The following is a 19,377-nucleotide window of genomic DNA, read 5'->3' as shown; positions in this document are numbered from 1 at the left end:
GGTGACATCTTTGTGCTTGCTCCTTGTGTGCAGGCTGTGTTAGGCCCACTGATGCTGACCTGGGCCCCAGAACTCCAGCCTGTGGAACCTGACTGAGTCTCAGTATTTTGGGTACTGTGCAGAAACTGTAGCATTCCTTCTACTTATAGCCTCCTGTTCTTATCTGCTAAATGAAGCAGTCAAGGTTCTTAGTAATTTCCTGCCTTGTGTCAGGCTGGCAGAGTGGGACTGCAAGACAAAGGGCTCTGCTGGCAGTGGTATTCTGGACAAATGTTGGGATAGGGTAACTACTTTGGTCCTGGACAAAGTTCAGGGCAGAGGAGGTAGGAGAGGCCCCAGAACTCCAGAAGGCTGCTTGGACCTGGGTGGCTCTTTCCGGCAGGTCTCTGCAGATGCAAAAGCTCACTATTACCCTCCAAATAGTCATAGAATCCTCAGCTTGTTATTCTTTTAGGGGCCAAGCCGTTTGCCCAGCACCCCATAGTGGGGACTGGCAGGCCTCACAACCATCCTAAGACTTACCTGAAGATAGAAGAGTGTGGAGGTTGGGAGGAGTGACTGCCTCTGGGGAGGGGAGTGGGAACCGGGACAGAGCAAGTGGGTGGGTAGTTGGCAGTTAGCCTGGTCCAGGCCCTGGCAGGCTCTGCCTGACATACCAACTGCCCGCCTCCCCAGGTCTCATCTGATGCCAAGGCTGAAAGAGTCTCGCTCCCACGAGTCCCTGCTCAGCCCCAGCAGCGCGGTGGAGGCGCTGGACCTCAGTATGGAGGAGGAAGTGGTCATCAAGCCTGTACACAGCAGCATCCTGGGCCAGGATTACTGCTTCGAGGTGGGTCCCACCATAGCCCTTCCCCAGTCTGGTCTCCTTCAGACACCCTGGAGTTCTGTGACCTCGGCAGGGAACAGGTTCTTGGGGATAGTGGCAGGAATCAGCTCATAGCTTTTGGCTCCTGGGAGACAAGGTTGAGCTTGGGGGTAGGGAAGGTCTGCATACCTGCTCTCTATACTAATAAGTAAAGCTGCCAGTAGGTGAAATTGAGTAAGAAAAGTTGCTTAAGCCCCAAAACCTATTCTCTGGAGCCTGCTCACCCCCAGTGTAGTGTGGATTGGAAAGGAGCCTCTTTCTCTGTGCAGAAAGCTCAGACCTTTCCTGCCCAGCATTCTATGGCCCCAGGTGATAGCACAGGGTCAGGGATCAGCCTGGGCAGGGATTACCTGTACAGTCCCTCATGGTAAATGGGGAATCTGAGGCCTAGAGAAGGCAAGATGTCAGAGATCATGCAGCCAGGCTAAGACCAAGCCAGGACCAGGTTTACTAATGCCACAGGAGTTCCTACTTATTTCTCCACTTGTTTGTATTGTCTTCCTACCTGTATATCTGGGAAGATTCCTATCCCAACCCATTTCAACCTCAATAATCATACATAGATCAGAGAGTTCTCTGGTAGAGGAATGAGCCTGCTAATGACAAGCCACCATTTGGGGACTAGTATGACAACCTTCTTGCATCTCCCCATATCTTGTGCCCCCCTCTGCTGTTTTTGGATTAAGACTCCTGGCTGAGTGGGTTGGATCTGGACTCAGACATCCTCACCTTGGGACAGTTGATGCCTGTCCACTTGTGCACAACAGGGCCCAAATTCAGAATGTACAGGCCCAGGTAAGGCATCTGGTTTCCATGTGGAACCCTGGGTGTGGTGCCAGGGGCAGCAGGGACAGAGTGGAAGCAGCTTGGGTCAAGTTCCCTTGCCTGGAAAAGATGTCTAAGTGGTTCTGGTAGGAACCTAGGATCTGGCATACAATTAGATTTCTATGACCTTCGTTGTTTCTGTTGCTGGACAAAAGAACCCTGGAGATACCAGATGAGTACTGAGGTGATTGTTCTGTCTACCCTTGTCTGGTACCCCATTCTGTCTTTCTCTTCGCTCATCTGAGGGAGAGGGAGATCAGAGTCAGACAGAAAGATGCTTTCCTGTTTGGACAGAAGAGTAATGAGCCAGGGATGAGGAGGCAGACCCAGCAACTAGATGGCATGGGTCTAGTCTCTTTCCTCCCTCTGACTTGCCCTGGACAAAGGGCTCAGTGCACCATCTGAAATAGGAGGTATCGGGGTAATTATGAGCCTTGTCCTTCCTCCTTCCTGGCTGTGTGACGCCGAGAGGTCCCTTTCCCTATAACACTGTTCTGCCCACCCCCACAGGTTACAACATCTTCTGGAAGCAAGTGCTTTTCCTGCCGATCAGCAGCTGAGCGGGATAAGTGGATGGAGAACCTGCGGCGAGCAGTGCACCCCAACAAGGTAGGACTGTACCCCCTCTTGCTAGAGAATTGAAGTGAGGCTTGCTAGAGAATTGAAGTGGACATGAGGAAGCAGGAGGGCTGGACCTTTGGTACAGGCAGGGCCCAAGTGGACTCAGACAATTTGAGTTGGCCAAGCTGATACAGCTGGGCTGCTGTGAGCCTATACCCAAAGCTACATATTAAGGAGGCTGAGCCAGAGAAATGGGTATTGGGGCCTTGGGGAGTCAGACTCTGTGTCCTTCTTGTGTCCACTTGTCCCCACTTTCCTGTAGCTAACTCCTGCTCATCCATCCTGTTCTAACTTAGACATCTGTCCCTTTCTCCAGGCAGGCACCCCTAACTCAGCTTGGTGCCTTCCTGAGTTCCTACTGCTCCTGGCCTCCCCCATCTGGTTGGGACCTCAACTGTAATCCCCACTCCTATGTCTGTCTCCCCATCTGACTTGTGGGCCTGGGCTGAGCTGTGGTCGCTGTGACATCACTAAGGAAGGGACCAGTATTCACCTCTTAAGTTCCTTTACAAACCAACAAACTGAGAACCATAACCTGTGATGTGGCAGGCATTAACCTCCTTCCTTAGTCTCTCCTTCTCTGAGGTGGGCTTATTTCATTCCCATTTTGGGGGAAAGCAAACTGAGTCCAAGGATAAAACACTACTTGTTCAAGGTTAGTGAACTAGCTAGTGATCAGCAGGATAGACCAGAGATCCAGCCATGTCCATCAGACCTCATCCCCTGTATCACCACCCTCAGAGCCTCTCCCAGATTCCTGCAGATTCCTGGGCTCTGGACCTGTTGGGTTTGGGGTGGCAGCTGCAGCTGACCACCCCCGGCCCCTGTGTTCATGCAGGATAACAGTCGGCGTGTGGAGCATATCCTAAAACTGTGGGTGATTGAGGCCAAGGATCTGCCGGCCAAGAAGAAGTACCTGTGCGAGCTGTGCCTAGATGATGTGCTCTATGCCCGTACCACGGGCAAACTCAAGACGGACAATGTCTTCTGGGGTGAGCACTTCGAGTTCCACAACCTGCCTCCTCTGCGCACAGTCACTGTCCACCTGTACCGGGAGACTGACAAGAAGAAGAAAAAGGAGCGCAACAGCTACCTGGGCCTGGTGAGCCTGCCTGCTGCCTCGGTGGCTGGGCGGCAGTTTGTGGAGAAGTGGTACCCAGTGGTGACACCCAACCCCAAGGGTGGCAAGGGCCCTGGGCCCATGATCCGCATCAAGGCACGCTACCAGACCGTCACCATCCTGCCCATGGAGATGTATAAGGAATTTGCCGAACACATCACCAACCACTACCTGGGGCTGTGTGCAGCCCTCGAGCCCATCCTCAGTGCCAAGACTAAGGAAGAGATGGCATCTGCCCTGGTGCACATCCTGCAGAGCACGGGCAAGGTGAAGGTGCGTGTGGTCCACTGCTGTCATGAAAGGCCTAGTAACAGGGACTGGGCTACCTGCCCATCCTGTGTCCTCTCCAGTGGAGGCCTTGGGGTCATGGATCATAGCCAGGTGGGCTCCGTGACTTGAAAGTTGTATCATGAGGTAGGGGGCTTCATACTCCCCCATGGCAAGGCTGGTCCTTGAGACCCATGTGGAGGCATGGATGTATTGTGGCTTTAGTGAAAGACTGTGCTTGCCTTCAAGTACTTTCTCTATTATCCCAGAGGCTGGCCTGTGGCTCGAGAAACAGGCATGTAGCTGGGCTTTCCCAGCACACATGGGCCCCATAACCTACCAGCCCTAGCAATCCAAACTCAAACATCCAGTGGGGTATTGGGTTTGGCTGTTACCCCCAACAGGTAACCAACATCATAGCCCCTATCTTCACCCCCACACCCTTACACTCAGACACACAGCTCTCTCTCTCTCTCACAGAGATTGAGATTCTCTCTCTCTTTCTCTCTTTCTCTCTCTCTCTCTCTCTGTCTCTCTCTCTCTCTGTCACACACACACACACACACACACACACAGAGAGAGAGAGAGAGAGAGAGAGAGAGAGACAATCTCTATATGAGAGAGAGAGAGAGAGATACCCAGCCAGCTCTGGCCCCGGAGCTTAACAAAATATGGGATCATAAGGCTGTAGGGGCCCAACTTCCCCCATCTCTCACTTTTCAAACCCTGATACAGTGGAAAATGGATCCAGCAGGCTACACCTCAGCCCCCACCCACCTGGTTTTGGGACCAAATAGGCTCCTTGGCTGGGTGGTCCTAGAAGGCATGCCATCTCCTACCTGCCCAGATTAGTGAACACAGCTCTTGGGCCTAACTGGTGTGGTGAGGCACCCCTTCTTCACTATGTTTTTTCTCTTAGAGGGAACTGCCAAAGGGTGGGGGGTAGAAGAAAGAGGGCTGGGCTAGCTGCCTATGACATGGATAGACCCCAGAGTCTGTCCAAGGAGCTGGGCCTTGACCCTCAGGACAGTGATGTGGTTTGAGAGCTAGTGGTTTGTGTGATAGGGGTGGAAGACTGCCCAGGGTCATGGGGTCCAGGTAGGGAGCCAGGCTTGGGCACTCCATGGTGCCCCTTGTCCTCCTACCTTATCCCAGAGACCCTGTCAGCAGTGGGCCAGGGCTCAGCCAGCCCTGTGGGCCCTTAGGGTGGGGAAGCCCTCGGGGTGGGGAAGCAGTGGCTGGAGTTTGGTAAGTAACTGATGTTGCTGACATAGTACATTCTCTGGAACACTCGGGAACGAGTGGGGTATTCTTGTGCAAAGCAGAAAATGTGATGGGGGCCGCTTGTGCGATGAAGCACAGATGGCCTGCCCACGCAAGGTGATGGCGGCATTCACTTACACACAGTATCCCCTACTGGCCCTCTCCTCAGGCCATCACTTTAAGTTTCTATTCTCAGACTTCCCTATCCTCTCTGTATGATCTTGGATAAGTAAAGGGGCTTGGGAAGCAAAAGACTAGGCCCCTGGGTAGCTGTGTAGCCTTGGACACGTTGTTTTCCAGCTTTGTGCTTTGCTTTCCCCTTCTTGGGACCCAAGAGCATTTCATCCCAATGCTGGGGCCTATACCACCACAGGAGGTCAGGGAGACCATGGGCTTGAGTGGGAGCCCTAGCAGAGCTCTTATGTTTGCTCAGTGTATTTCAGAGATAACCCTAGTAGTTATCTACAGGTCAGGAAAGGATTCTTAGGCTTCTTGACTCTCAAGGAGGCTAACGGCAGCTTCCCCTTGGCCCTTCCTATCTCTTCCTATCTCTCCATCCTTCAGTTCACTAGCCTGGTCTCCTCTGCCTGGGACTTGATTCTGTATTTCAAGGAGCCCCAAAGTTGACACATTGGAATGAGGGATTTTCAGACACCAGAAACCTGACCCAACACTTAGGTTCTGTGCTGGCTGGTCCCTTTCCCTCATTCTGGCTGCCTGTCTGCCTCTTTTTCCCTTCTCCAAGTCACAGATTGACTGTGGGCATGAGGTCTCCAGAGTGAGGGAGGTAACCATCTGGGCAGTGCTGCAGTCAGGGACAGTATGGCTGAGCTCCTCTGCTGAGGTCTTCCCATGACACTAGGTGGGACCTAGTGGGCAAGGGGCTCACCAGCTATCCTCTGAAGCAGTCTGAGACCCACAGCAGTGAGGAGCTGTGGTGCCACAGCCTTCAGCCACGGGCAGGATCCTGCTAGGTGGACATCCGCCTTGCTGTCACTCTGAGCATGAGGCTCACTACCATCCAGGGCAGCTATACCGCTTCTGTCCTCTCATTCTTCTCTGTGGGGCTGCAGAGAATGAGTCTGTGTAAGGTGAGAAATCCCCACCAGTCTTGGGTGGATCCTGGTGGTTGCTTGTACTACAAGCAGAGAGTGGTCCTGTCCATCCTCTGCAAAGGATGGTAGGGGAGAGGTGAATTCTCCTGTGGCCACACAGATAGGCCTGGACGTGGCTGAATAAGGGTTTGAGTCCAGCCAATCTGAACATGATGATGGGTGGCTATGGCTCCTTATGAGGCATACTTCCCCATCCTTGTACCCTGCTCTCTTACTAGGCTGCTTGTGCTCCCTGATAGCCTACAGTATGGGTATTCCATTCCTTTCCATTTCCTCAGTAGCATGGCAGTTGAGCAGCCTTGAGAAGCAGGGGCTTCTCTTCTGGTTGGGTCTGGAGTACTACAGTTGTGTCAGCAAGCTAACTCAGATCCTATCCTACTCACCTCCTGTCTCTCCAGGACTTTCTGACAGACCTGATGATGTCAGAGGTGGACCGCTGTGGGGACAATGAGCACCTCATTTTCCGGGAGAACACGCTTGCCACCAAAGCCATTGAGGAGTACCTCAAGCTGGTCGGTCAGAAGTACCTGCAAGATGCACTAGGTAGGAAAGATGCAGGCCAGCAGGTGGGCAGAAGACTGGACAGTGTGCACCCAGCCCTCATTCCACCTTCTTTCCTGGCCACAGGTGAGTTCATTAAAGCTCTGTATGAGTCAGACGAAAACTGTGAAGTGGACCCAAGCAAGTGCTCGGCCTCTGACCTCCCTGAGCACCAAGGCAACCTCAAGATGTGCTGTGAACTGGCCTTCTGCAAGATCATCAACTCCTACTGGTCAGTGTCTGCCCAGGACCCCTCGGGAGTCTTGCACTGTATTTGGGGCCCAGGCCTTCCTGCATTATTATTTTGCCTGTCCATCTGTTCTAGGTCAGTGTGCCCACAGTGTGCTAGGCACAGGGGTCAGAATCTACCCTTTGCCTGACCCCACTGAATTACTGGATTGCCAGGCTGCTGTTTTGGTTCTTTTGGGACTCTCAAATATTGGAGAGTATTCCAGAATGTCTGTAGGACACAGTTTTTATAGTATTATCAGAAAGAAGTTGGAAATGGCAGTCCATTTTTACCTGTGACTGGTGAGTGCCCAGCACATGTGAAGGCTAGTATATCATAGAGTGGGACTGATGAGGCCCTGTATGGGCACCCACTGTAAGAGTCCTCACTGACTTATGGTGCTCCTGCCATGGGCTCGTGATTGGGCCCAGCAGGGCAGGAGGGGCATGTGTGGGTTTTTAAGCCAAGCACCAGGCAGGTATCCTGCTGGCACTAGGGAACAGAGAAGAAGGGAGTTGCCAATAGAACAGGGCCTGTGAGTAAGCTGCTCGTCTCTTACGTGGGACCATGATTGGGTCTAGGATCAGTCCCTGGGAAATATCCAGTAAGGCCGATATCCTGCTTGCTCCTGGGATATGTTTGTGATGGCCAACTGATAGGGTGCCAAGTCCAACCTTACTGTTGGAGGATACGTGTGTCCAGGTTGTCTTGCTGCTACCCCAAATGGGTTTGTTTTCACACTGGAGAAGCTGCCTAGACTTCAGTCTGAGTCACTGTTCCACTCAGGTCTGACGTCTCTTCCTACCTAAACACCTCCACAGCCATACCTCTGGTCTTTGGTTGTTTTTTTCACTCACCCACCTTGACCTGCACAAACTCTTGCTCTGAGGCCTTCCATCTGCCCCTCTGTGGCCCTTCATTGCACCAGACAAGGTCTGCTTACCCCTCTCAGGGCCCTGCTGTCGCATCCCTGATTCCATCAGAGTGGGATTGCATCTGTGTTTGAATATCTTTCCCACATATGCAGGAACATCCTGGGGGCAGGTGGATCCACCCACTCAGGGCTAGGCATGCAGGAGGGCCAGGGGGTGTGTTTACTGCTTCCAAAGGACAGGCAAAAGTAACCTTGCTAGGTGAGCAGTGACCTTGGGAAGGGGGCAGAGGGAATGGCAGGAGGGTTTGTGCCCACCTGCCCAGGTTCCTCAGCTCATGTTGCACAAAGTGCTTACCTGGGGCCAGAAATGTGCCACTTTCACAGCCTTGGACCTGGCTAGAGGGAACAACCAGAGAACCTTAAACTCTTGAGAACACTCTCCCCATCTCTTGCTGGGTCAGGCTTTCACCCTCTGCCACCATTCCCAGGGCAGCTGGGTGTGGGACACAGGGAAAATATTCTGTGGGCAAGGATTTTCCATTTCCTCTTTCTGGCATCTATCAGAGGCTCTTTGCTGTTCTGGACAAGGCCATTGGTAGATACACTGCTCAGTGCCTACCACTGCCCAGTTCTGTGCCATGTACTATGAGGGCCAGGGCTAAAGACTACTCACCTCACTTCTTCTCCTGGCATCACCTTGGTTTAGCCTTATTCATTGTCATAGAGCCTGCTGGGCCGGCTGCTAGGTTTATGGGGGGAAAGCATGTCAAGCTGATCAAGCCCTATTAGGATCCTGGTACCTCAGCCTAAAGATGGCTAAAGATCGTGAGAGGGCAGACGTTGCTGTCAGTTCAAGTAGGGCCAGGGAGGCCAGGGTCTTGGTCATGTCACCCTGACCTTGAGAGAGCCAAGCATAGACTGGGTTTAGGGGAGCACTGGGGTTTGGTCTACCCCAGCAGGTGCAAGTATATGTTTTAGGGTCTGTTTTAGGGTAAAAAGGTAGGAAAGCCACTTGAAGGTTGAACAGGTGGGGCCTGACTGAGAGGTCAAAATGTCCTGTGGAGCCAGGAACCCTGGCTTCTGGTGTCTTCTCATTATGTGTCCTCGAGAAGTCACTGCCTCTGTTTCCCTTCCATCTAGAGCAGAAGGAACTCTGTTCTTATCCTGTGGATAAGGGTATTCTCCTCTTCTTGATTATTTGAGGTTCTTCCAGAAACCTCTAGGTTCCTATGATGTTATCCAGGCAAAGGGAGTGATAAGAGCTCAAGGGATGCTGATCTGTCCCTCGAGTTTTCCAGATCCTCCGCGCCCAGATGCCTACTGTTAGGGTGGAAAATGTTGCCCCTGGGCAGGTAGAGAGGCAGTTCAGTTCTGCCTATGCTACTGATGCTGTTAGGACATAGAGCCAGCTCCCCAGGCCTTGTCTCCCAGCCACTTGGCTCCTGACTAGAGTTTGGGTCTCCTGCTAGCTGAATACCCTGTCTGTGCTGGCCCTGTGCTGGTTACTCCCCCTGTACTATCTCAGCTCCCCCAGCAGCCCTACCCAGTAGGCAGCCCTGACCAACAAATGACTGACTGGTTGGATCATGGATGCAAAGAGCTCAGTACTCTTTGGAGGAGGGTTTGAACCAAGGGTTCCGTGTGACCCAGAACCAGATTCTGCCCTGTGCCCTCCTATCCTTGGCCCTTGTTGACTATCAGGCCCACCCTTGTCTGTCCCCTCCACAGTGTCTTCCCAAGGGAGCTGAAAGAGGTGTTCGCCTCATGGCGGCAGGAGTGCAGCAGCCGTGGCCGGCCAGATATCAGCGAGCGGCTCATCAGTGCCTCCCTCTTCCTGCGCTTCCTCTGCCCAGCCATCATGTCACCTTCACTCTTCAACCTGCTGCAGGAGTATCCTGATGACCGCACAGCCCGCACCCTCACCCTCATTGCGAAGGTTACCCAAAACCTGGCCAACTTTGCCAAGTGAGTGCCACTACTCCTGATGGGCAGAGACCCAAGGGCTGTAGTCCACAGGGACAGGCCCCTGGCATGCTTCTGTCCCTGAGCTTGGCTGGGCACACGCCCTGCTTTGTCTTTGTCATTCTCAGTTCCTCCCTGCCCCCTCATTTCAAAATAAAACCTCCTCCACACTCCATCCTCCTAGTAAAAGTACATGCCATTTTGGTAGGTTTCCTTGAATTTCAAAGGTGAGAAGACAAGATATTTTTTCCTTCTGCCTTTTTGAATTAACATTATCATAAGGATTCTCCCCATCCCTTGACGTTTCTAAGCTCTAATTTGAAACAAGTGACTGATATCCCATGTTTTCTTAACCATCCCCTGAGTGGCCAGGCGCTCAGGTTTTAGACTGCCTTGGATTAATGCTATCAGGATGGCTTTGCTTGTAAAACATTTCTGGTGTATTCAGCTGCATTTCTTAGAGCGTGTGAGTGGAAGTGGCAGGGTTTGGTCATCTTGTCATTCATTCACAAAGTGTGGATTGAGCCTTCTAGGACTGTTTCTGCTGGGCACTGATGCAGAGATACATCAGCCCCAGCCTCAGCCCTCAAGAGAGGGAGCCATGCAACAAATAGCAGAGCAGTGACTGAGATACACCACTCTCAGGAGGGCTTGTGGCTTGTTGGGGAAGAAGATGGGGAGCCCATTCATCCAGCTCAAGGAAGGGGAGCAGCAGGAGTAGAGACTGGCATGCCGGGGAGGGTGGTGGTGCCATGGGACTCAGAATCATCAAGTACTAGGCCAGGAGAGACAGGAGACAAGACTAAGAGAATAGCATGGCCCTGAACGCCACATAGGGGTTTAAACAAGTGAGAGGATCACCCTTAATCTGTTCTGGATCCTGAAAAGAACACCAGTCAAGGGGAGGGAGGGGAAGACCCAGGGGGAGAGCATAGCTGTGTTTCTAGCAAAAATGTTAGAAGCAATGCAAATGTGTGTGTGTGTGTGTGTGTGGTGGGGGAGGGACAGTTCAGGAGGCAGTGGCTGCTAGGGACAAGGTTGGTTGATAATGTTAGCAGGCATTGCCTATTGGTGATGAGAAAGAGGGAGAATTGACTGCTTCCAGGCTTCTTGCTCAGGCATCTGGGACTCCCCGGAGGAGACGTGGGTGACCGTGGGCCCAAGAATCATCTATACCAGGCATTGAAACTTGGAGAAAAGAGGAAGGATAATGGGCTCCTGCGAGGGTCCTGTGATTAGAGGTTTCCCAAAGGGTCACCAGTCTTGGCCTTTTGCAAAGGAGGTCCTGGTGACCTAGGTCACAGCAGATTCAGTTGACTTGGAGCGTCAGTGGGATGGGCTGTGGGGGTAGGAGGATGGGAATTGAGGTGGCTCAGAGAAGGGTTGCTCACCCTGGCTACCCCCTCTTTCCAGGTTTGGCAGCAAGGAGGAATACATGTCATTCATGAACCAGTTCTTGGAGCACGAGTGGACCAACATGCAGCGTTTCCTGCTGGAGATCTCCAACCCTGAGACCATCTCCAACACAGCTGGTTTCGAGGGCTACATCGACCTGGGTCGTGAGCTTTCCAGCCTCCACTCGCTGCTCTGGGAGGCTGTCAGCCAGCTGGAACAGGTGCCTGTGGCCATAGGTCAGAGGTCAGGGTCAAAGGCTGCTCTTCCTTCCAGAGCAGCCAGAAGGTCAGAGGGTGACATGGGTCAAGTAGCTGCACCCTCAGCCCTGGTTTCCAGCCCAGGCCCTGTGGAACATACCAGTGATCTGGCTCTGTTTTCTTTGTTGATGAGTGTGGCGTTCACTCTTCAGCACCAGCCACAGCAGCTCACTGTGGGTATGGGGCCTGGGGCTGTGCTTACGCGCTCCACCTCTGGTGGCTGAGTTCTACATATGAAGAAGGCTAGATTCCTACCCAAGAAGTGAGAGAAATGGGATTTGACTTAGCCACTTCACCAAAAACACCCTTGCTCTGGGTTTTGAAGCCACCCAGATGAAAAAGATTGACTGAAGACCTGTACCTCCACATACCATGCAGGAAGTTACAAACCTTTCTAGAGCTAAAGGGTCTGACTCAGTGGTAGAGCTCTTGCCTAGCATGCAGAAGGCCCCGCGGTTGATCCCCAGCACCACAAAATAAGCAAACAAAACCTTTGTAGATTGTCCTCAGATGTCAGTTGACAAAATTATTCCCTAAATACCTGACGTTGCCTCAGTTACCTGGACTGAGCCCTTGCCAGCCTGGCATTCCACTGACCCCATTGCCGCCCCACCTCCCCGCCCACCCCACCTCCCCACCCCCACCCCTGCCCCAGCAGCCTCAGCCCACACAGTGAGCAATTTTTTGGCATTAAAGTCCAGACCTGTTAGGAAACACTTCTTGAATATCTGTTGCTTTCCCGGGCTCCAGGGGACCACTTTACAAAAGTAACTAATGCTGAAACCAGGCCTGAAGGCCTTCCTGCCTTGGGTCCCATCCCTAGAGGTGGCCACTTGGAGCACTGTGATATGCAGCCTTCTAGACACAATCTTTGCGTGGGTGCACACATGCAGGCACAAGCACGTGCCATTCTCTTTTTTAAGTTTGTTTCCAAGTGAGAATGTACTGCATACACTGTAGTGTGTTTCTCATCCACTTTTATGGGCATCTTTCCACATCACTGTCCTGTACCACTTCTGTAGCCCTTTGAGTAGCTGCAGACTATCCTGTTATGAAAACAGTTTATTTTTATTTAATTATTTATTTTTGTAGTACTCGGGAGTTGAACTCAAGGCTTCGCACTTGCTAGGCAGACAATTTACCACTTGAGCTGCCACTCCAACCTGAGCACAGTTTATTTCACCATCCTCTACTGATGGGCACATGGGTTAGCCCCAGCTTTCTCTGAAACTGCCACTGTTGCCATCACAGGCAGTTAATTTTGCAGCCAATTTATCCACTTGCCTTTAGCTGTGAGAAACTCAGGAGGTGGGAGTAGAAAGGAAAGCCAAATCCCTTCCTCCAGTCCCGAGCCTGCACTGCAGCTTACACCAGTCACTCACTGCCACCCTTACTGAGCTCTGTGCTGATCATTGTCCCATGGATCTCACAACCAGGCAGGAAGTATGGAAGGTGATCAGCATTGTCTCCCAGGTGATGAGGTGCAATGAATATTTGAAATGAAGCTATTTGCCTCTACAAGTCTGCTGTATTGGCTGTACAAGTTTTCACATTTTGCCTTCACCGTTTGACACATGGGTTTCCACTGTGCAAAAGCAGTGTCCCCCTCCCTTAGCTTCGTGCCTGGCTCAGAATTCTCTATACCATGTCTAAGCCATGACAGGTTCAGAAGGGCCCAGGTAGTGCCTCTGTCTGGCCAACACCCTGTGATGTCTGCCCTGAGCCTGGGCCATCTCCACTGGGGCTCAGCTATCAGAGGGGTCAGGCCTAGCTCACTTCATGGAGTAGGTAGTGGGAGGGGGCTGACACAGAAGCCTTTTAGATGATAAAAGTGGAAATTCTAGTGTTCCCAGAATTGCTCTCTGCTAGGTGCCAGGGGAGGGCAAACAAGCCTCAGGCTGGTGGGTCTTGTACTCCTGCTCCAGGAATATCTAGAGCGCTGGTAACCAAGACAGATTTACAGATCCTGGGCTCGTCCTTTCACAAACCGGCTGGATCTGACTGGTGGGCCAGGGATTTGCATTTCTGAGGAACTGAGTGAGTTCTGCAGCATTCTTAGTCTCTGCAAGTGGCCCTGTGACCTGCTTTTTGCTATGTCTTTGCAGAGCATCGTGTCCAAACTGGGACCCCTGCCTCGGATCCTGAGAGATGTCCACACAGCACTGAGCACCCCAGGCAGTGGGCAACTCCCTGGCACCAATGACCTGGCCTCCACACCAGGATCAGGCAGCAGTAGCATCTCAGCTGGGTTGCAGAAAATGGTGATTGAGAATGACCTCTCTGGGTAAGAGCGGCGTGCCAGGTGTGCTGGGAGTAGCAGGGCATGCATGCAGACTAGGCGTAGCCCATCTGTAGTTGCATAATGGGGGAGAGGTCACCCACACAAATGCTTATGAAACAAGCCTGATGAGTCTCAAAATGTATAGGGAAGGTCCTAAGTGGTAAACCTCTGTTGGGGAGAAAACCAGGAAAGACTTCCTGGAGGAAGTGCTATAGGTTTTGAGCCTTTTTAGAAAAGTAGCATTTCCACTAGGAAACAAAGCATTCTAGGTAAAGGGCCAAGCACCAGCAAAGGCCTGGAGAAAAACCCCTGTGCCCAGTGACAAATACCAGTTCCATATACTTCTAGCGTTTTGAGATTTCCCCATGCTTAATAAGAACAACCATTCTTATTTGGGGGGCCTTTAGGAGTTGAGATGATTGCTAGGCTTTGAGGCTGAGAGCCCAGAGAATACAAAGGTACTGAGCCCTAAGTCCTGGGTGCAGCCTTCTCAATGTACACAGCACACATGGTGGAGTGGGGGAAGATGCCTTTGAGTGTTTAAGTCAGAACGGGAAAACTTTGTTAAAGAGTTTACTCACAACCATTTCTGTTCCACTCCTTTCCCTGTCCCCCAACCCCCACCCCCAGCTTGTGAGAATGAAGCTGGAGCAGCAGAGTGGGGAGTGTGAGCTTGTTCCAAAGTGGTGCCAGCACAGGCTTTGAAGCAGGCAGGAGGGATCGAGCCAGATCTGGTGCAGGGGTTGGTGCCCAGAGGCCATAGTGCAAGTACCCAGGTTCCTCTGAGTGTTGACTAGGGAGTCTGTTCATTTAACCTGCCAAGTGGCAGAGCAGTCACCAGGCAAGAGTTCGTGTGGGGATACACCTGAAAGGCTATGAGCTGGCTAGGCTTGTGAGTACTGAGGAGACCTTACCTGTGTGGCGTGGCAGCCCAGACCCCTGGCTGGTTTTACTTTCTCTCATTCTATTTCCTGCCCTTGTCCAGGAGTGCCACAGCTCCAAGTGGCTGCAGCTGCCCTGTCTCAGGGCATTGGTGTTTGTTTCATCTGAGGCCCCAATGATTCTTTGTAAGCCCCTGTCAGGCCCCCAAGTCCTTGCTGCTTCTTACCCACTCAGAGCCTGTGCACTACCACATTTCCTCCTCCACAGCCCACCCAGCCCCACTACAGATGCGCTTGGTCTTCAGGGATGTCCAGGAAGAGACTGCAGATAGGTGTGGATTAAGGAGGAGGCTGGGGCTGTGGTGGACCAAGGGAGGTGGAGCCTGCAGCACAGGTTCAGATCTGCCCCACCTGCTTCTACACTTGACGGATCCTCCTCTTACTCCCTGTTTTTGCCAGAAATGCCAGCCCCCGCCTGTCACTCAAACAGGAAGTGGCAGCAGGAGGCTGGGGAGGGAGCAGTTTCTCCAGGCCCTACTTAGGTTATCAGGCTGATTAGAAACTAGAGGTAAGAGGCAGAGGGAGCCCTGGTGACTTTGAAGTCACAGTTCGCAGTGCTGGACCCATGGGAGGCTGAGAGCCAGTGAGCTTGAGGGCTTGTGTTTAGCTAAGGGGATTTTTCCAAAGTACATCAGGCCCCAGCACCTGTTGTCCCAAGATGCAACTGAACAGGGAAAGTCCCTGCCAGGCAACCAAGCCTGAAACTAGCAGGACTGGTCCCTAGAGCAGAGATTCTGGTCCCTGGACTCTCCCTTCCTACCACCTAGCCATCTCCATCTTAGCCCTAGCTGGGGCTATCAGGCCCTAGCAGGTTGGCAGTACTGTTGGTTTGGACCCACGTGACTGCACTCACAGTTCTTCTTTTCCCCTTCTTTCCCTGTGTGTGCTTGTCTCCCTGCAGTCTGATAGATTTCACCCGGTTACCGTCTCCAACCCCCGAAAACAAGGACTTGTTTTTTGTCACAAGGTCCTCTGGGGTCCAGCCTTCACCTGCCCGCAGCTCGAGCTACTCGGAAACCAATGAGCCTGATCTCCAGATGGCCAACGGTGGCAAGAGCCTGTCCATGGTGGACCTCCAAGACACCCGCACGCTGGACGGGGAAGCGGGCTCCCCAGCGGGCCCTGACGTCCTCTCCAGTGATGGGCAGGCACCTGCAACTCAGCTGGTGGCTGGGTGGCCAGCTCGGGCAGCCCCAGTGAACCTGGCGGGGCTGGCCACCGTGCGGCGCGCAGGCCAGACACCAACCACACCAGGCACCTCTGAGGGTGCACCAGGCCGGCCCCAGCTGTTGGCACCACTCTCCTTCCAGAACCCTGTGTATCAGATGGCGGCTGGCCTTCCGCTGTCTCCCCGTGGCCTTGGAGACTCAGGCTCTGAGGGCCATAGCTCCCTGAGCTCCCACAGCAACAGTGAAGAGTTGGCAGCTGCTGCCAAGCTAGGAAGCTTTAGCACCACTGCAGAGGAGCTAGCACGGCGGCCTGGCGAGCTGGCACGGCGACAGATGTCACTGACTGAGAAGGGTGGTCAGCCCACAATGCCTCGGCAGAATAGCGCTGGTCCCCAGCGGAGGATTGACCAACCACCCCCGCCACCACCACCTCCTCCTCCTGCTCCCCGGGGCCGCACACCCCCCACCCTGCTGAGCACCCTGCAGTACCCACGGCCCTCGAGTGGAACCCTGGCATCAGCCTCGCCTGACTGGGCTGGCCCTGGTGCCCGGCTGCGGCAGCAGTCCTCCTCTTCCAAGGGGGATAGCCCAGAGCTGAAACCGCGTGCCGTGCATAAGCAGGTCAGCACTGTGGATGGGTGGGGCTCTCAGCGGGCGTCACACCTCATATCATGCTCCTCCTCGGTCATTTCACCTCACCTGCACCCAGCTGCCATCCCATGCTGAGCGGTGCCACGTCCAGCCCCATCCACTCATCTGCAAACCAGGACCAACACAGCCTTAAGGAGCACCAAGCCCCCCTGCCAGATCCTCTTGGCAGTCTGGGTTCAGGGAGCAAGAAGGAGAGATCCAGTCATCTCCAGTTCTATGCCTATTGAAGCCCTGGCCCCACAGTCTATATCTGCCTGCCCTGCTCTGACCCCACACTTCCTTCCCAAAGTGCTCACATAGGCTGAGCCAGCCTCTATGCACAGCTGCCAGAGGTTGAACATCCCTGTCCCAGCAGGACATAAGTGAATGTGCTTTGAGTTGGCCACTCCTCAGCCGGGCCTGTCACTTTGCCCCTATAGTAACAGAGTATGGTGCTGTGGACTGTTGACTGGCTCTGACTGCCTTCTGAGACACAGATATCCTTGGTAGGCACTCAGGCAGCTGGAGGTCCCCTCCCTTCCCACCATGCCTCTGAACCACTTGTCCCTGTGGTTCCCCATCCCTCCCTCCCTCTGCCTCACCACAGCCCCTCACAGCTGTGTTTCATTGTAGGGCCCTTCACCCGTGAGCCCCAATGCCCTGGACCGCACAGCTGCTTGGCTCTTGACCATGAACGCGCAGTTGTTAGAAGACGAGGGCCTGGGCCCAGACCCCCCCCACAGGGATAGGCTAAGGAGTAAGGAGGAACTCAGCCAAGCAGAAAAGGTAACACTGGACCTGGGCTGGGTGGGCAGGGCGGGCTGCCTTCCACCGGTGCTGAGGAGTCTCCCAAGAGTCCTCAGTGAGGCAGTGCTGCTTGCTTCAGTGATGACCAGTCCCTCTGCAAGGATAGCAGTGAGTGAAATATGGAAGGAAAGTGTCCATAGGGATTTAGCTTAGACCTGTAGGTTTCCAGTATAGGTTGCATATCAGTTACCTGACAGTGGACTTAGGTGCAGACTCCTGGGACTCTTGGGAACCAAAGGCAGGAGTCCCCAAGACAGCTAGGAGAGCCACCCCGCCCAGACCCCTTTTCCCTTGGGTTTGTGCCAGCCTAAAGCCTGATTCTTTTGAGTTCTGTCTCTGCCAGGGCCTGGGGAGGAAATAACAGTTATGAGGATGACAGGTGAGGTCAAATTGCCACTGGGACATTTTCTTCCTCTCAGGGGAAAAAGTTGGCTCTAAAAAATCTAACCCTTTGCCACCTCTAGAATTTTTGGCATAGCACTGGGGTTCAGCTGTACCCTCAAAACCATCCAGTAGTGGCAGCTGCCCTGAATCTGTGGGTAGTCTGTTTTCCATTGGAGGCCAGAGCCAAGGTAGATGGAGGAGCCAATACAACTCTCTCCCCACCCCCACCCCCACCCCCACAGAATACAGCCAACTTTCCCTTGCCTCTGGGTGCTCTCACCCTTTGGGGCCCCAGAAAGCCTGTAGCAGCCTCCTGAGCAGGGGCCTCGGGTCAGTGTGGCAGTGCTCCTCTCCCTAGCCTCGGGTGAGGTCCATCTCCATGCTGCATACACTAACCTCCACCTCTCTCTGGTCCACTGCATCTACCTGCTTTCACTGGTTATATGAAAGGAAACAAGGGGACACTACACAGTGCTCCAGGAGGCAGGGTGAGATGGCAAGAGTAGAGGCCTGGCCACACCCCAGGCTCCCTGCATTTTCACATGTCTGGCCCTCTTACTTCCAGGGTTGCCCCCGCTTCTTTCCTGTATGGAGGCAGCCAGCTCCTTTTGCAGCTCACACAGCATTCTGGTGCAGTTTCTCTTGCCCCTCACACCTCCTTTCTCCCAAGAGGCTGAGTCAGATCCGGAAAGCCTGAGCCACCTTGCCTTTGCCTTTTACCTTTCCCGTTCTTTCCATGTCCCATGCCAACTTCCATGTCATTAGGGTTAGGTCAAAGCTGGGAGGCTAGGGTCTCCTCTACTGATGAGTCACTCTCCATGGGACTTGGCTGCTTTTTTGGGTATCACTTCCCCACTTGAGAACCCTCACCTCTCAAGGTACTATCCGATGTCCTTCATATATTCCAGGGTTTTTAAATCTTTGTTTATTATAAAAAGTTCAAGGTTGCCAGGCAAGGAGGCTCGTGCCTGTAATCCCAGCTACTGGGGGTGGAGAGCAGGAGGATTGCAGTTTAAGGCCAGTGCAGGCAAAAAGTTAATAAGTTGGGTGTGGTGGTATGAGCTTCAAGGCTGTAGTTACACCCTTGCTCCTGAGACTTGGGTTTGAGTCTCCATCTACCTCATGGCTCTACAGGTCATTCTGGGAGGTTAGAATGGAGAGACCCTCGGTGTAGCATAGGCTTGTCTCATCATAGCTGCTGGGCCATTCCCTATGGGACTCCCTCCCACCTTGTTCCCACTTGGACTGGGCTCTCTGTCCTGGGTGCTGTGCCTGTGACATGCTGTGTCCTGCTGGCAGGACCTGGCTGTACTGCAGGACAAGCTGCGAATCTCCACCAAGAAGCTGGAGGAATATGAGACCCTGTTCAAGTGCCAGGAGGAGACAACACAGAAGCTGGTGCTGGAGTACCAGGCACGGCTCGAGGAGGGTGAGGAGCGGCTGCGGAGACAACAGGAAGACAAGGACATCCAGATGAAGGGCATCATCAGCAGGTTAGGGCCCCTGCCAGGGGGAGTTGGTCCACAGAAGATCAAGAGGAGGGAAGACCATGTCCCGGGTGGCAGGACAGTGGAGCACAGGGCAGGAGTGAGTGTGAACCAGCCAAGGCCAGCTCCCAGAGGGTCTGGGTACCTGTAAGGAGTCAGGTCATCTTGGCAAGCTCTCTTCGGGGAGTTTGGAAGCTGGAAAAGTGGGAAGGTCAGTTCCATTCAGTGGGAATGAGAATTCAGTGGAGGTAAGAAAGGAAGGACAAAATAACCTCCAGATTTGTATCGAGCATTGGGTGTGGGTGTGAGAAATGCCACCTATCCATGAGGACCAATTTGGGTAGA

At 53.3% G+C, this 19,377-nt stretch overlaps 1 protein-coding gene across 13 annotated transcripts in view; it reads left to right on the top strand.

The window, feature by feature from the left end:
• Positions 1 to 19,377, top strand: part of Dab2ip (DAB2 interacting protein) — a 184,863-nt gene that overhangs the window by 156,498 nt on the left and 8,988 nt on the right. For 12 of the 13 annotated variants that reach the window (XM_074051086.1, XM_074051092.1, XM_074051084.1 and 9 more), the window contains 11 exons: positions 676 to 829; positions 2,201 to 2,299; positions 3,150 to 3,704; positions 6,475 to 6,619; positions 6,704 to 6,848; positions 9,448 to 9,684; positions 11,095 to 11,296; positions 13,439 to 13,617; positions 15,457 to 16,345; positions 16,988 to 17,140; positions 18,845 to 19,038. In XM_074051086.1, coding sequence (XP_073907187.1) covers positions 676 to 829; positions 2,201 to 2,299; positions 3,150 to 3,704; positions 6,475 to 6,619; positions 6,704 to 6,848; positions 9,448 to 9,684; positions 11,095 to 11,296; positions 13,439 to 13,617; positions 15,457 to 16,345; positions 16,988 to 17,140; positions 18,845 to 19,038 — 2,952 coding nt within the window. The remainder of the gene's footprint in view (positions 1 to 675; positions 830 to 2,200; positions 2,300 to 3,149; positions 3,705 to 6,474; positions 6,620 to 6,703; positions 6,849 to 9,447; positions 9,685 to 11,094; positions 11,297 to 13,438; positions 13,618 to 15,456; positions 16,346 to 16,987; positions 17,141 to 18,844; positions 19,039 to 19,377) is intronic. The other variant, XM_074051083.1, reaches the window with a different exon arrangement.

The sequence above is a fragment of the Castor canadensis genome, chromosome 13 (genome assembly GCF_047511655.1).
Source record: "Castor canadensis chromosome 13, mCasCan1.hap1v2, whole genome shotgun sequence".
Lineage (NCBI taxonomy): Eukaryota > Metazoa > Chordata > Mammalia > Rodentia > Castoridae > Castor > Castor canadensis.
This window is presented reverse-complemented; position numbering and strand designations above follow the sequence as displayed.